Genomic DNA, 14,500 nt, shown 5'->3' with positions numbered 1-14,500 from the left:
ATCAGCCCCAGCACCAACATCACCAGGCACACCAGCATCACCAGGCACACCAGCAGCACCAACCTTCTCTGCAATCACATGATGCTGCACAGGACACAGGGGGCATCAGCACCCGAGCACATTGCTGCTCGGGAGACCAAGGATGGTCTCACCATGGCCAGATTTACTTCACTTGACACTGTACACCCTGGCTGCCACAGGTTAACACCACCCCACACCAGCACCATAAAGCATCCCTACAATGCCCAAGCCATTCCTTTCACACTCATCACCATTGCAAGGGGTACCGTTATATCTCACCATTCATTGCAACTCACTAAGCCACTTTCAAAGGTGCACACAGATCTGTCCAAGAAGGCAAAGTGTTTAAAATAAAGATATCAATGTTTGACAACAAATTAACAGAAACTTTACATGAACATTGGCGATAACACCCAACTGTCTATCCTTGTGTGTTGTTAGTTGGTTTAATTGCACTAGGATGAGGGTGAGTGTGAGGGGTGGCTAGTGAGATGGGGAAGTGATAATGTAGATAGAGAGGGATGGGTGGAGGTGCAAGGTAAATTGGTGTGAGTAAGGATGTGCAGGAGTAGGGTAGGGAAGGCAGAGTGATGGGGATGCGATGAGTGGCACAGCAGGATGAAGTTGAATGTGGCTTTGTATTAACGTTTCGTGATCTACTGAGGTCATTGAAAGGTTTGCGCCGCTGCAGCCAGGTCCTCCTTACGGCATCCCTGCTTGTGTCCTCCTGTGCAACCAGGCTGCATTGGTCTCCTGTGGGGGTCTCTTCCACCTATGGGAAAGGATGAGAACCTCCCTGCGTGCTGTAACTCCCTCCATAAGCATATGGAGGGGGTCCTGGGAGAGCCTGGGTGCAGCTGTTCACCTTTGTGCCGTGCTTGTCAGTGTTTGCAGCACCTCACTGCTGTAGAACACTGACAGCATAACTGTTAAAATCAAAGTGGACATGGTCCCTTTAAGGAAACCGTCTGATGACGATGACATCATCAGACCCGCTTCCTATTAATTGGCAGGGTACCTCGCAGGGCGGCCTTAACAAGCCCCATCAATGGAAAATCTTATTGGAGGGCAGGATCGAGACAGATGCGGGGTCCCCACACGCCACAGACGTCGCCCGCCCCGGGCCTGCCGAGGTTGGAAAAATCCAGCCCCCTATCTCTGAATCACACTCTCTGCGATTGCAGCTTTCTGCTGGGAATGCAAGATAGTGGAATAATCCCTAAAGTCGCATCTTGTATAATCACTTCATGGACAAGAGGAAGCTGAACATTTATTCTTTGACAGCACCTCCCAAACCCGCGACCTCTACCACTGAGAAGGACAAGGGCAGCAGGCGCTTGGGAACACCACCACCTCCAAGTTCCCCTCCAAGTCACACACCATTCTGACTTGGAAGTATATCGCCATTCCTTCATCGTCGCTGGGTCAAAATCCTGGAACTCCTTCCCTAACAACACTGCGGGAGTACCTTCACCACACGGACTGCAGTGGTTCAAGAAGGCGGCTCACCACCACCTTCTCAAGGGTAATTAGGGATGGGCAATAAATGCTGGACTTGCCAGCGACGCCCACATTCCAGGAACGAATAAAAACAATTATTGCACTGTGGCATCCTAGTTTGTATGACAAAAATGGAAAACAGAATTCCAAATGCTGAGAAATGTAACAAATGGCTACATTCTATATATTACAGAGTACAATGCATTCTATACCAAGGACTGTTGCCATTGGTTCGCTTGCAAGCTTTTAACTCTTGGTTTACGCCGTCATCTGAACTCCTCAATGTGTGACCGTCTTTCAACACGTTCCACTTTGTAGGGGGAACTTTAACTCCCTCTGTCCATTTCAGCTATGTTTAAAACCTATCTCTGTGGGGCCAGACGCATTATTTAAAGGCTTATTTCTTTGGGAAATCACGCGCATGCTAACTGTGATTTTCTACCAATTAAAGTTAATGGATAGAAAATGGTGGGATGTACTTCCATGATTTTCTTCCGGAGTGCAGGGTTACAGAATAACATCTATTGTGCCTGCTCATGCCCTCAAGAATACGCAGAGCCCTTCACAACCAATGAATTACTTTTGGAATGCAATCATTATTGTTTGCAGGCAAAAGCCTACGTCAGAATCATTTATGAATACAATGAACAGTGGAGGACATAGGACTCCTCTGGACTACTTTGCTGATCACATCTATCAAACTGACATTACCATTCTTGGTTTTCCGATATTTATCCATTTCTTTATACAGTTGACAGCATCCTTCATTATCCTATGATATTTGTTTTTATCCATTACTCTTGTGCGGTACCTCATCAATCGTTTTCTAAAATATTCAGGATGTATAACATCACCCACGTTACCATCACGTGATAACTCATGATAAGTTTGGGAAGTAGGATCTGCCTTTTATAACGCCGATTTGACTTAGAATAATTTGCCTGACTTTTTTTGCTATTGCAGAGTCCCAGCACATTGTTGCTTGTCACAAGTGGCAGTCCTGATCCTGACTGATTTTCTGTGGTCAAGCCACTTTGCATTTTTGCATGTTTTGGGTCACCTGCCCGGTTGGGAGGTGGGATGCAGACAATGGCCTGCTGCAGGATAGTGTAGCCCCCCTGATCAGCTTCAAAATAATTTAAATATATGAAAAAGGTGCCTTATCAATGCGATTGATCACCTTTAGCATTGGCTCTCTGGTGCTTTAACTTCTAAATCTTCCCTCCACCAACCGTAGCAATGCTGGACAACAGGACCAAAAGCATCCCGTGTGCCCCGCATTGCTACGGCTGGAAAATACATCAGATGCCATAATCCTATCATTTGCCATGCCATTCCATTATGACCATCCACATATGTCACCCATCACTTTTGGCTATAAATCCCCTAAGTAGCAGGGGGACAGCAAAGAGCCGGTGAAGTGGCTCCTGAGAATTCCTGTCCATTTAGCGCACGCTGGGGAGTTGACATAAATGGAGCGGAAAATCTAGGCCACTATCTTTACTCATGTTAAATCTACTTTTTTCACTTCCTTCATAAGTAGACGGTAATACTACATAGCATCTGCGATTCATTTGTGCAATTTTTAGGTCCCTGTGGATCTTCTGAATTCTGTCCATTTCCTCAGAAAATCCCATGTTTCCACTTATATTTATGTAGCTTACAATTTAGTTTAATAATTTTCCTAGTGTAAATGTCGAGTTAAACTGACAAATTATTTTAATCTGTGACCCTTCATTTCTTTTGCTCAAAATCAATCTAGATGTACATTTGGATCTGCCACTGTAGTAAAACACATTAATTATTTGATCACAGTATTTGAAAATACAATGGGGGTGGGGTGGGGGTGGGGGTTGAACTTGAAGTGCGGTGAGATTGCAAAACGGGTAGGAGTGGATCAACCGCTCATTATATACCCTGCCCGATTAATTGAAAGGAAAATCAAGCCTGGCGTTTCACGGGCAGCCGATCCACCATTGCCTGTTATGCGCCCGGCTTCATTTCACCCCAATATTTTTATTAGCTAAGCACTGTGTACTTTCAAATTTGAGCAAAGTAAGCCAGCCCTAATTGAGGTTGCTTTCATGAGAAATTCTACAAGAAGACATGGGGGGAATTTTTCAGGGGGTCAGCGGGTGCGTTTGGTGTCGGGTCGGGTGGGGAAATGTTTTTTTTTGACAGCGGGTAGGGAACCCGCTGTTAACCCGCTGCCGTGCTAGTTTCCCAGATGTCGGGTCTGTCATCGCTGAACAGACCTGACACCAAGCGGCGAGTAGGGTAGGGAAGGCACAGTGAAGGGGATGTGATGAGTGGCACAGCAGGATGAGGTTGAGTGTGGCTTTGCAGTAATGTTTCGTGATCTATTGAGATCATTAAAAGGTTTACACTACTGCAGCCTGGTCCTCCTAACGACATCCCTGCTTGTGTCCGCCTGTGCGATGTGCAACCAGGCTGCGTTGATCTCCTGGGGAGGTCTCTTCCGCCCTTTGGAAGGGAAGAGAACCTCCCTGTGTGCTGTGACTCCCTCCATAAGCATATGGAGGGAGTCATGGGAGAGCCTGGGTGCAACTGTGTACCTCTGTGCAGTGCTCGTCAGTGTTTGCAACACCTCAATGCTGTAGAACACTGATAGCACAACTGTGCAAAATAAATGTGCGTAAGGTTCCTTTAAGGAAACCGGCTGATGACGCGTCATCAAGTGACGTCATCAGACCCGCTTCCTTCAATTGGCCGGGAAACTCACTAGACAGGCCCAATCAGCGTAAGATCACTTTGGACAGCGGGCTGGAGCCAGCAGCGGGGTCGCACCCCGCCACTGACCCCGGCCGCACTGGACCCGCCGAGGTAGGGGAAATCGCGGCCATGGAGTCACTCAATCACCCACTTTAGAATGTCAGAACCCACGGAAAGTACCTTGATTGAAAAAAAAGACAATAAATTACTGAACCCATCAATAAATTTCCAAATACGGTAGAAAATACGATTATGTAACAATAATGAATTCCACCTGGATTGTTGTGGGAAATTGAAAACAGCGGGGCAATTACAGGCCTTGACTGGTCAACTCATCTATATTACATTTTCTGGTGTAATATAGAAAGTTGCCACTATTATTTAAAGAAAGAAAGATTTGCATTTATATAGCACCTTTCACGACCTCAGGATGTCCCAAAGTGCTTTACAGCCAATGAAGTACTTTTGAAGTGTAGTCACTGTTGTAATGTAGGAAATGCGGCAGCCAATTTGCACACAGCAAGCTCCCACAAACAGCAATGTGATAATGACCAGATAATCTGTTTTTGTTATGTTGGTTGAGGGATAAATATTGGCCAGGACACCGGGGATAACTCCCCTGCTCTTCTTCGACATCGTGCTATGGGATCTTTTACATTCACCTGAGAGAGCAGACGGGGCCGCGATTTAACGTCTCATCCGAAAGATGGCCAAATACACTGTACCAGAAATATGTACAGTTGGAAATGCAAAAATTAACTTCCAAAGGCAAGCCTATACCTTCTGAGAACCTAAATGTGACCTTACACAAAGTAACCGGGATAGTGTACCACCAGCCCAACTAAGCAGCCTGTTCTTCTCTGAGGTATGGACTGGAAATGACACAGGTTGTACAAGAGGCAGATTGTAACATCTTTCTAATCCCTGCAAACCAACGGAAAAATACCACATTGCCAGATAATGTAACTCAAGCTAAAAATTATGATCTTATTAAGAAGTAAGATTATGCAGAATCAAAAAACAGATTAGATAGACTACGATACTTCACTTAACTTTATACAAATGTTCCAAAACTATAAAAGTTTGACAATATTTTTTATTCCCTTAGATATCTTTTGACCATGAGTCAATGATTTAACACTTTCCATGAGAAATCAACATAATGGCGCTCTGACAAGTCACTGCCCAAGTAGCTGCACAGCGAAATATAAACCTGAAGAACATGGAGCCAGGGCCTGGCTATTATATTAATGTCCAAGTTGGTACAAAGGGAGATAAATAGATTACGATTCAAAATTAATCAAGATTATCAATCAACATAGGTTTCAACAGTGCAAGAAAGAGACTGTCAGAATAGGCAATCGGCAGCATTATTGATCAATACCTATTAGTTCTGGAAGGGCTTTGCATCTTCTTACATTTGTTAAGCAATAGCAATAACTTGGTGTAGAATGACCATATGTATCTAATAGGACACTACTAATAAACCGATCATTAATCTATACAGCATCCATAGCTTGATCAGTGGAGCTCAACAATTACTGGGGTGATCTACATTTTTTTATAGTCAGGAGCGAATTCCTGATGCCACCTGTCAGTGTGATGCCTGTAGATTAAATGATGTATGTTCATACATACACAGAATGAAAGACTAAGGGGGAAAAATTCAGTTGTTTGCGCCTCCCGTTAGCGCTTTAAGAGGGCGCTAATGGGGCGCAAAGCAACTAGCGCCCGGGCGCGGCGATGTTTGTGCCGCTCGCGAAATTAACTAGACATTTTACGGCGGCACTAAACACTACCGCCACAATCTCCTGCGCCGGCAGATCGTGACGTCAGTCGAGCGCGCAATGCCTCGATAGCGCCCCGGACCGGATATTGAGTGGCGCCCCCTGCTTTACCGCCTGCCGCTAGCAACGACAGGTTGAGGGGACCGTTATGCTGTCAGAAAGGGACTGGGGGAGCGCTATTTAAAGGCGACCACTTCCTGCCTTTTTTTGTTGGTGACATTTTTGCACCACGCATTCTGAGAGAGAGAGAGAGAGAGACTTCTGGAGAGATTCAACGCTGTGTGAAGGAGTTTTGCAGGTTCATTTTGATTTGCCCTTCCTTGCTTTGCCAGCGCTCTGAGGTAGCGCCTCGCTCCTCGGCCTTTGCGCCTTAAGACAGGTGTGAAGCGCCTGATTTAGCGCTCTAATCACCTCCAGGGGTGATAAAAGCCAAGTTTGCCGTCGGAGGCAATAATTAGCGCCAGGCGCTAAACTTTGCGCACGGCTGATAATGGCGCCCCAAACGGGGCGATACTGAATTTTTCCCCCATGGTGTCTTTCAGCTAGTGGTAACCAAAACCATTTAAAGTTGTTCCAGTACTGGGCCTATCCAAAAATTCATATAAAAAGATAACAATATAGAGATCTTTATGACCTGACCCCCAGATCCATCAAATCTATGTCACCACCTTAACTTTGGAGGATATAAAAACATGGATCAAGGTGCCACTTAATATCAGATGTAATAATTCCTCAATTAAATTATAACAATAACACAGCATTGTAAATAATTTTAACAACAAAACTGCATGTATAAAACAATCAGTATGTAAGACAGTTTGGGCAACAGCTACCATTTATTGTTTAAAAGTTATATATTCTCTATCAAAGAAGAGAAAAGCTAAAAAAAAAGTGCCATAGCTAAGGAATCTCACTTGTTTGAGATGTGCAGTTTCACTTTTGATACAAGATGTGGCAGGACCGTTAAGCTACCAGAAATATATACCTGATATAGAGCAACGCAGAACAGAAACAGCATCATGTAGATAATCTTGTACATGACAATCTTGCCCTCAAAACTGACGAAGAAGAACATGCCGCCACAGATGTAAATCCAATACTTGACAAACATTCCCATCACCAGGTTTCCTAATACTTTCATTATCTCCTTTCCTTGCTGGCCATCTTCTATATGAAACAAAAAATACCAGGGTTACTGGACAATTTTTTTTTAAACAGCAAGTTTCTGTCCCCAAAGGTTAGATTTTCGGCCGTAACTGCCTGGGTGCTAATCTGGCTGAATGGATTACTAGCCCTTTAAAGAACCTGCCCAATTTTCATTGGGGAGGCCGGGCGATCTGCTCTGCCACATTACCACCCAGGCGATGAAGGCCAAAATCCACCCTGTTTTGCTTAATTTCTTTCATGCAAAGCAAGTCAAGAGGCTTATTGCATTCTACGACAATTCAATCCAAAAGCTACTCCTCAAGATCTTCTCAGGGAAGTGACATAATAACTCAGATTTTTACCTTTTTCCTCCACTTTGACTTCTGCTAAGGCAGATTCCCTGTGTTTCTCTGCTTCACGACGCTCTGTAATATATTGGCGGAGCAGGAGCCAGAATGTCAGTGCACACAGGATCTATCGAATAAAACATGTTTCTAAGTATTCTGAACACAGAAATAATCAATTAAATTGTGAGAAGTGCAGCTACATTTTTGGAAATGTGAAACTCTGCTTCACTTTCAGTTCATTTCTTTTATGATTTTTATGTTTATTTAACTTTACATGCTGCCAACACACTGAAAGTTGCAGTGTCCCAAACATAGCAACAACAACAACCTGTATTTGTATAGCGCCTTTAATGTATTATTAAAATGTCCCAAGGTGCTTCACAGAAGTGATATCACACAAAATTTGACAACGAGCCACATCTCAAGACAGGTGACCAAAAGTTTGGTCAGAGAGATAGGTTTTAAGGATCGACTTAAAGGAGGAGAGAGGGAGAGAGGAGTAGATGTTTAGGGAGGGAATTCCAGAGCTTAGGACCTTTGCAGTTGATGGCACGGCCACCAATGGTGGAGGAGGAGGGCTGGCGGAGGCCACAGAGATAGGGAGGGACGAGGCCATGAAGAAAATTGGGATGCGCCAGAGGCCAGAATTGGAGAAACGCAGAGATCTCGGAGGGTTGTAGGGCTAGGGGAGGCTACAGAGATAGAGAGGAACGATGCCATGGAGGGATTTAAAAACAAGGATGAGAACTTTTAAATCGAGGCGTTGCTGAACCAGGAGCTAATGTAGGTCAGCGAGCACAAGGGTGATGGGTGAATGGGACATCGTGCAAGTTAGGATACAGGCAACAAACATACCATAAATTAAGTTTCCTCTGCCATACATGTAGCAGTTATTGAGGTGACCTATCAAAAATCTTCTTCTCAATGTAAGCGACAGTATTAAGCTAAAGGAAAAGACTTACACAAATTTAAAGAAATGTGGAAACCCAGCAGACTGAGATAACTATATAAAAGATAACAAAGGAATACAAAGAAAGCAATAAGAGATGCAAAAAGGGAGAATAAAACTTGCAAGAGATATCAAAGCTACCAATAGAAGTTTTTGTAAATATATTAAAAGAGTGGTAAGGAGGAATGTGGTCCCATTGAAGACAGATGCAGGTGAGACTATAATGGATAATGAGGAAATGAAAGACTTGTTAAATTAATACTTTGCATCCATTTTCACAGTATAGAAAAAGGTCAAAATACCAGCAGTACAAGGGAACCTCAAAGTAAGTCAAGGGGAGGAACTTAGTGGATTTAATATAAGTTAAAAAAAATTATAATGGAGAAAATAAAGTGACAAGTCTCCAGGATCTGATGGTTTCCACCCCAGGTTATCGAAAGAAACAGGCGGGAAAAGTGCAGATGCGTTTTTCATAATGTTCCAAAGCTCTTCTAGATTCAGGAATTTGGGTTGGAAAATTGTAAATGTCACTCCATTATTTAAGACAGGAGGGAGGGAAGTTACAGGAATCTATCATTAGGACCAGAGTGATGAGAATTTGAACAAGTATGAGTTGATCAAAGAGAGTCAGCAGTGATTTGTGAAGGGTAGGTCATATCTGACTAATCTAGCTGAATTTCTTTCAAGAGGTCACTAACAAGGTGGACAGGAGACTGTTTATGGATGTTATCTATATGGACATCTAGAAGGCATTTGATCAGATTCCGCACAAGGAATGTATTCTGATTAGCGGAATGCGACAAGTGGTGTTCCCTAGGTATCTGTACTGGGGCCTCGGCTTTCCGCCATATCAATGACTTGGATGAAAGAATAGAGAGCAGCATATCCAAGTTTGCAGATCACACTAAGTTAGGAGGGACAGTAAGTTGTGTAGGTGGAATTAGAAAGGGACATAAGCTGTGGTAGATGGAGTTCAATGTACATCTACAACACTGTCGTTGAGCCGACAATGTGGAAAATTGCCCAGGTACAGCCTGTCGACAAAAAGGAGGACAAATGCAACCTGGCCAATTACCATCATATCAGCCTACTCTCAATCATCAGCAAAGTGATAGAAAGAGTTGGGAAACAGTGCTATCAAACAGCACATTATCACCAATAACCTGCTCATTGATGCTCAGTTTGGATTCTACCGGGACCCCTCGGCTCCAGACCACGTTACAGCCTTAATCCAAATATGGACACAAAAATTGAATTCCAGAGGTGAGGTGAGTGTGACAGCTCTTGACATCAATGCAGCATTTAACTGAGAGTGGCATCAAAGAGCCCTGTTCCAACTGAAGTCAATCAGAGAGAAACTCTCCAGTGGCTGGAGTCAAAACTGGTACAAAGGAATATAGTTGTGGTTGTTAGAGGCCAATCATCCAAACCCCAAGACATTGCTGCAGAAGTTCCTCAGGGCAGTGTCCTCGGCCCAACTGTGTTCAGCTGCTTCATTAATGACATTCCCTGCATCGTAGGGCTCGAATTTCCAAGCCTCATGGAGGCGGGTTTGGAGGCGGGAGGGGGGGGAAATTGCAGCCTCGAGGGGCACGAACCCTTCCCACCCCCAACCCGCCTCCATGCCCGTTTCCCAGGAGGCGGGTATCTGACCTGTGCTGGGACCGCCTCCCCGAGGCGGGAAGGGGATTAGTGCCAATTAACTGCCTGTTAACAGGTAGTTAAGAGGCAGTTTTTGGCCTTATCCCTATTTTTTGCCCTGAAGTGTGGGCTGCCCGACGGCTCCAAACCACGCCAAGTTAGCGAGGCAGACCGTCGGGCTGAAGGGCTTGGAGGGTTCGAGATGTCCGGTGTTCAGGTGAGTGATGGGTGCATGAGTGCAGAGGTAAGTGTGTTTGGTGTGTGTAAAGTGTTTAAATAAGTTTTACTTACCTTTACTTACTAATGCAGGCTTCCTTCCTTCAGGTCTCGGGAGTCCCTCATCTCACCGGCACAGAAAGCAGAATGGCCGCGAGCTGTCAAAAGTTGCAGCCTTCTGCTTTCTGTTCTGGAGAGATTTCTAACTGAGTCTGTGGAGAAGGACTCAAGTTAGAAGTTAGATTGTCAGTGTTTGACAGCTTCACAGAGTGGTCAAATGCTGATATTTCATCTGTCAAAAGCGCTTGACAGATGAAATGTCAATTCCTGATGTCACCTGTAACTGGGTGTTCCTTAATTGGCCTGCTGAGCCCACTGGGTGGGCTCAACAAGGTCAATCAAAGGAAAATCGCGTGGGTTGGCCACAAGTCAATGGAGGCGGGACTACAACTCAAAATGTGGGAGTCCCGCCTTCCTCACGTCCCCATTGACAAAATCCAGCCCATTAGGTCAGAAGTGGAGCTATTTGGTGATGATTGCTTAGTGTTCAGCTCCATTCGCAATTCTTCACATAATGAAGGAGTCCGTGCCCGTATTCAGCAAGACCTCGACAACATTCAGGCTTGGACTCATAAGTGGCAAGTAACACTTGTGCCACACAATGACCAGCTCCAAAAAATGAGAGCCTAACCACCTCCCCTTGACATTTGGTAGCATTACCATCACTGAGTCCTCAACCATCAACATCATGGGCTTCACCATTGACCAGTAACTCAAATGGACCAGCTACATAAGTGCCGTGGCTACTGGAGTAAGCCATAGGTTAGGTATAGTGCGGCCTGTGGCTCATCTCCTGACTCCCAATGCCTCTCTACCACCTACAAGGCATAAGTTAGGAGTGTGATAGAATACTCTTGACTTGCCTGGATGGGTGCAGCTGCAATGCCGCTCTAGAGCCTCAGCACCATCCAGGACAAAGCAGGTCAAAGCAGACAAAGCAGCACCTCACCCACTCACCTAAACATCCACCCTCTCCACCACTGGCATACCGTAGCTGCAGTTTTAACTATCGACAGGAAGCACTGCAGCAACTCGCCAAGGCTTCACTGGCAGCATTTTCTAAACCCGCAAACTCCACCACCTAGAAGGACAAGGGCAGCATGGAAACTCCACCATCGCCAAGTTCCCCTCCAAGTCACACACCATCCTGATTTGGACATTCCTTCATTGTGTTGGGTCAAAATCCTGGCCCTCCCTACCTAGCAACTTTGTGGGAGTACCTTCACCACACGGAATGCAGAGGTTCAAGAAGAAAGCTCACCACCGCCTTTTGTGGGCAAGTAAGGATGGTCAATAAATACTGGCCTCGGCAGAATTAATTTTTTTTAAATTACGATTCTATAGCATGACTTCACACCTTTGCTGTTTGTGGTATATATCAATGATTTAGACTTCAGTGTAGGAGGCATGATTAAGAAGTTTGCAGATGATACAAAAATTGGCTGTATGGTTGATAGTGAGGAAGAAAGCTGCAGACTGCAGGAAGATATCAATGGACTGGTCAGGTGGGCAGAAAAGTGGCAAATGGAATTCAATCCAGAGAAGTGTGAGGTAGTGCATTTGGGGAGGGCTAACAATGCAAGGGATTACAGAATAAATGGTAGGGCACTGAGAAGTTTAGAGGAACAAAGGGACCTTGGAGTGCATGTCCACAGATCCTTGAAGGTAGCAGGAAAGGTAGATAAGGTGGTTAAGAAGGCATACGGGATACTTTCCTTTATTAGCCGAGGCATAGAATATCAGCGCAGGGAGGTTATGATTGAACGGTATAAAACACTAGTTAGGCCACAGCTAGAGTACTGCGTGCAGTTTTGGTCTCCACATTATAGGAAAGATGTGATCGCACTAGAGAGGGTACAGAGGAGATTGACGAGGATGTTGCCAGGACTGGAGAATTTTAGCTATGAGGAAAGATTGGACAGAATCATAGAATGGTTACAGCGCAGAAGGAGGCCATTCAGACCACCGAGCCCGTGCCGGCTCTCTGCAAGAGCACTTCAGCTAGTCCCACTCCCCCGCCCTTTCCCCGTAGCCCTGCTAATTTTTTTCCTTCAGGTACTTATCCAATTCCCTTTTGAAAGCCATGATTGAGTCTGCCTCCACCACCCTTTCAGGCAGTGCATTCCAGATCCTGACCACTCGCTGCGTAAAAAAGTTTTTCCTCATGTAGCCTTTGAATCTTCTGCCAATCATCTGACATCTGTAGTGTCAGCTGTGGCTCAGTGGGCAGCACTCTCTAGGTGGGAGGGGCTAGGAGTGAACCAGGTGTTACTGGTTGCCTGATTGCTGCAGGGAGTTGGAGTGAGTTTGCAAAACGTTGGTGGTGGGTTTTGGGGTTTTTGTTTTCAGGTTTTGGCCCACAAAAACAGCCAGATGGCTGCTGAGGGGTCCAGAGTGCCGGGCCCCTCAGAAGACAGTGTTCCCAAGAGGAATTTAATTAGGGAAGAAACGGTGGTTGGAAGGGAAAGAAAAAGGCTCAAAGATTTGGGCCGGGACCCCAGGAGGTTTGGAAAAGAAAACACGGTGGCGGTTCAGTGCGAGGATAAGGAGATACGAGCTTGGGATATTATCCAAGCGGTACATGAGGACTGTGGCGAGGGAAGCTGCTTTGCCTGCCGACCAAAGCCGAATGTTGGATTCTAGGTGACGGTCAGTGGCCGAGAGGAGGTGGAAAGACTTTTACTCAGTCTGAAAGTGGGCGATAAGTTCTTGGAGGTATCTCTGCTATATTCAGAAGAGGTGGTGGTCTCATTCTTAAACTTGCCAGTTTATATTGAGGACGAAGTGCTAATCAAAAAGTTGGAGTCGTGGGACATTAAAATTTGCTCAGCAATAAAGAGGAGGTACTATCCAGGAACACGGGTAGCAGATGGAACACATTACGTAAAGGTGCGGTTCCCAGAGGGGGTGAAGTCATTACCGTACAGCATGAAATTCGAGACACTGGAAGGAGTGCAGTAGTTTCGAGTGCTGCATGATAACCAAGTGAAGGTTTGCTATTATTGTCTTGGACACGACCACCTTGTAATAAACTGTCCAGACTTGTACTGTTATAATTGCGGCGAGTCTGGACACATCGCTCGGAGCTGCAAGGCGGCGAGCTGTGGGGTGTGTCACAAGGGCCCCACCCGCTGTGAGTGTGAGGCAGAAGGAAGCTCTATGAGTGATGAGGAGATGGGAGAAGGAGCAGGAGATGTGAGTGGAATGGCCAGAGAAGCGGAGCAGTCGGAGGACACAGCTGGTAAATTGAAGGAGAAAAGAGCACAGGAAGAGGCAGAAAATTGCGGAGCAGAGAACAGGATGGAGATGGTGGAAAACACACCAAGTACAGTGGAAAAGAACAAAGACAGCAGCGGGCAGCAAGGGTCGAGTGCAGATTCGAGCCTTAATACGGTTCAGCTCTCCCTAAAGAATCTGGTGTCCGCGGGGGGGGGAGGAGGCGGGAGCGGGGTGCGTGGTAAATGTAAGTACTCCAAAGAAAGACGGGGAGTCGGACATCTCAGGGAGCAGGAGGGGGCAAGACAAGGAGAGGGTGCAAGAGGCAGGAGCCTTAAAGGGGCAACAGGACGAGAGCGGCGAGACAAAGACGCCAGAAGGGAACAATATAGGTGCGCCATTGTCCCATAAAGAGAAGGATCAGGGAGCAAAGGTCAGAGGTGGAGATGAGGTCAAAGGGAGCGGCACTGTTGGAGAAACCGCGATAGAAGGAAGACTCTCTACGGGAGATGATGTATCTGACGGGGAGCATGATTATGTATCTGACGAGGAGCAGGCACAGAGGGTTGCAGAAGAGCTTGAGAGTGAGGAATTAGAGGGGGACAGAGACATGGAAGTCGGGGGTGGGGTGGCATCATGTGGAAAGGGAAAGGTTCATGAGGGCCAGAAGGAGGGAGAAAGGGCAGCTCCTGGGCCCAAACTTAATGCAAAGAAAAGGCTGAAACAGCAGGGAGGGTTCAAACAGGAGGTGAAAAAGAGCCGGAGGCTGCAGGAAAAAGCAACAGCTGCCCAAAAAGTTGAGAAGGAGCATGAGAGGAGGGAAGAGCCAGAGATTAAATGATGGGGAGATTATCAGGCATACTTCCCTTCTTTGGAGCCATTAT

At 45.8% G+C, this 14,500-nt stretch overlaps 1 protein-coding gene across 1 annotated transcript in view; it reads right to left on the bottom strand.

Annotated features, from left to right (window-relative positions):
- The window catches only part of piezo2b (piezo-type mechanosensitive ion channel component 2b), an 852,062-nt gene that overhangs the window by 183,304 nt on the left and 654,258 nt on the right, over nucleotides 1-14,500 (bottom strand). The window contains exons 14-15 of the mRNA XM_085992353.1: nucleotides 7,550-7,661; nucleotides 7,027-7,208 (exon numbers count right to left, since the gene is read on the bottom strand). Of these exons, the coding sequence (XP_085848479.1) occupies nucleotides 7,027-7,208; nucleotides 7,550-7,661 (294 nt within the window). The remainder of the gene's footprint in view (nucleotides 1-7,026; nucleotides 7,209-7,549; nucleotides 7,662-14,500) is intronic.

This window comes from Somniosus microcephalus, chromosome 7 (genome assembly GCF_052327205.1).
Source record: "Somniosus microcephalus isolate GS21.2 chromosome 7, FLI_Smic_1.0, whole genome shotgun sequence".
Classification (NCBI taxonomy): Eukaryota; Metazoa; Chordata; class Chondrichthyes; order Squaliformes; family Somniosidae; genus Somniosus; species Somniosus microcephalus.
Note: the sequence above shows the minus strand (reverse complement) of the source record. Positions and strands in the feature narration are given on the sequence as shown.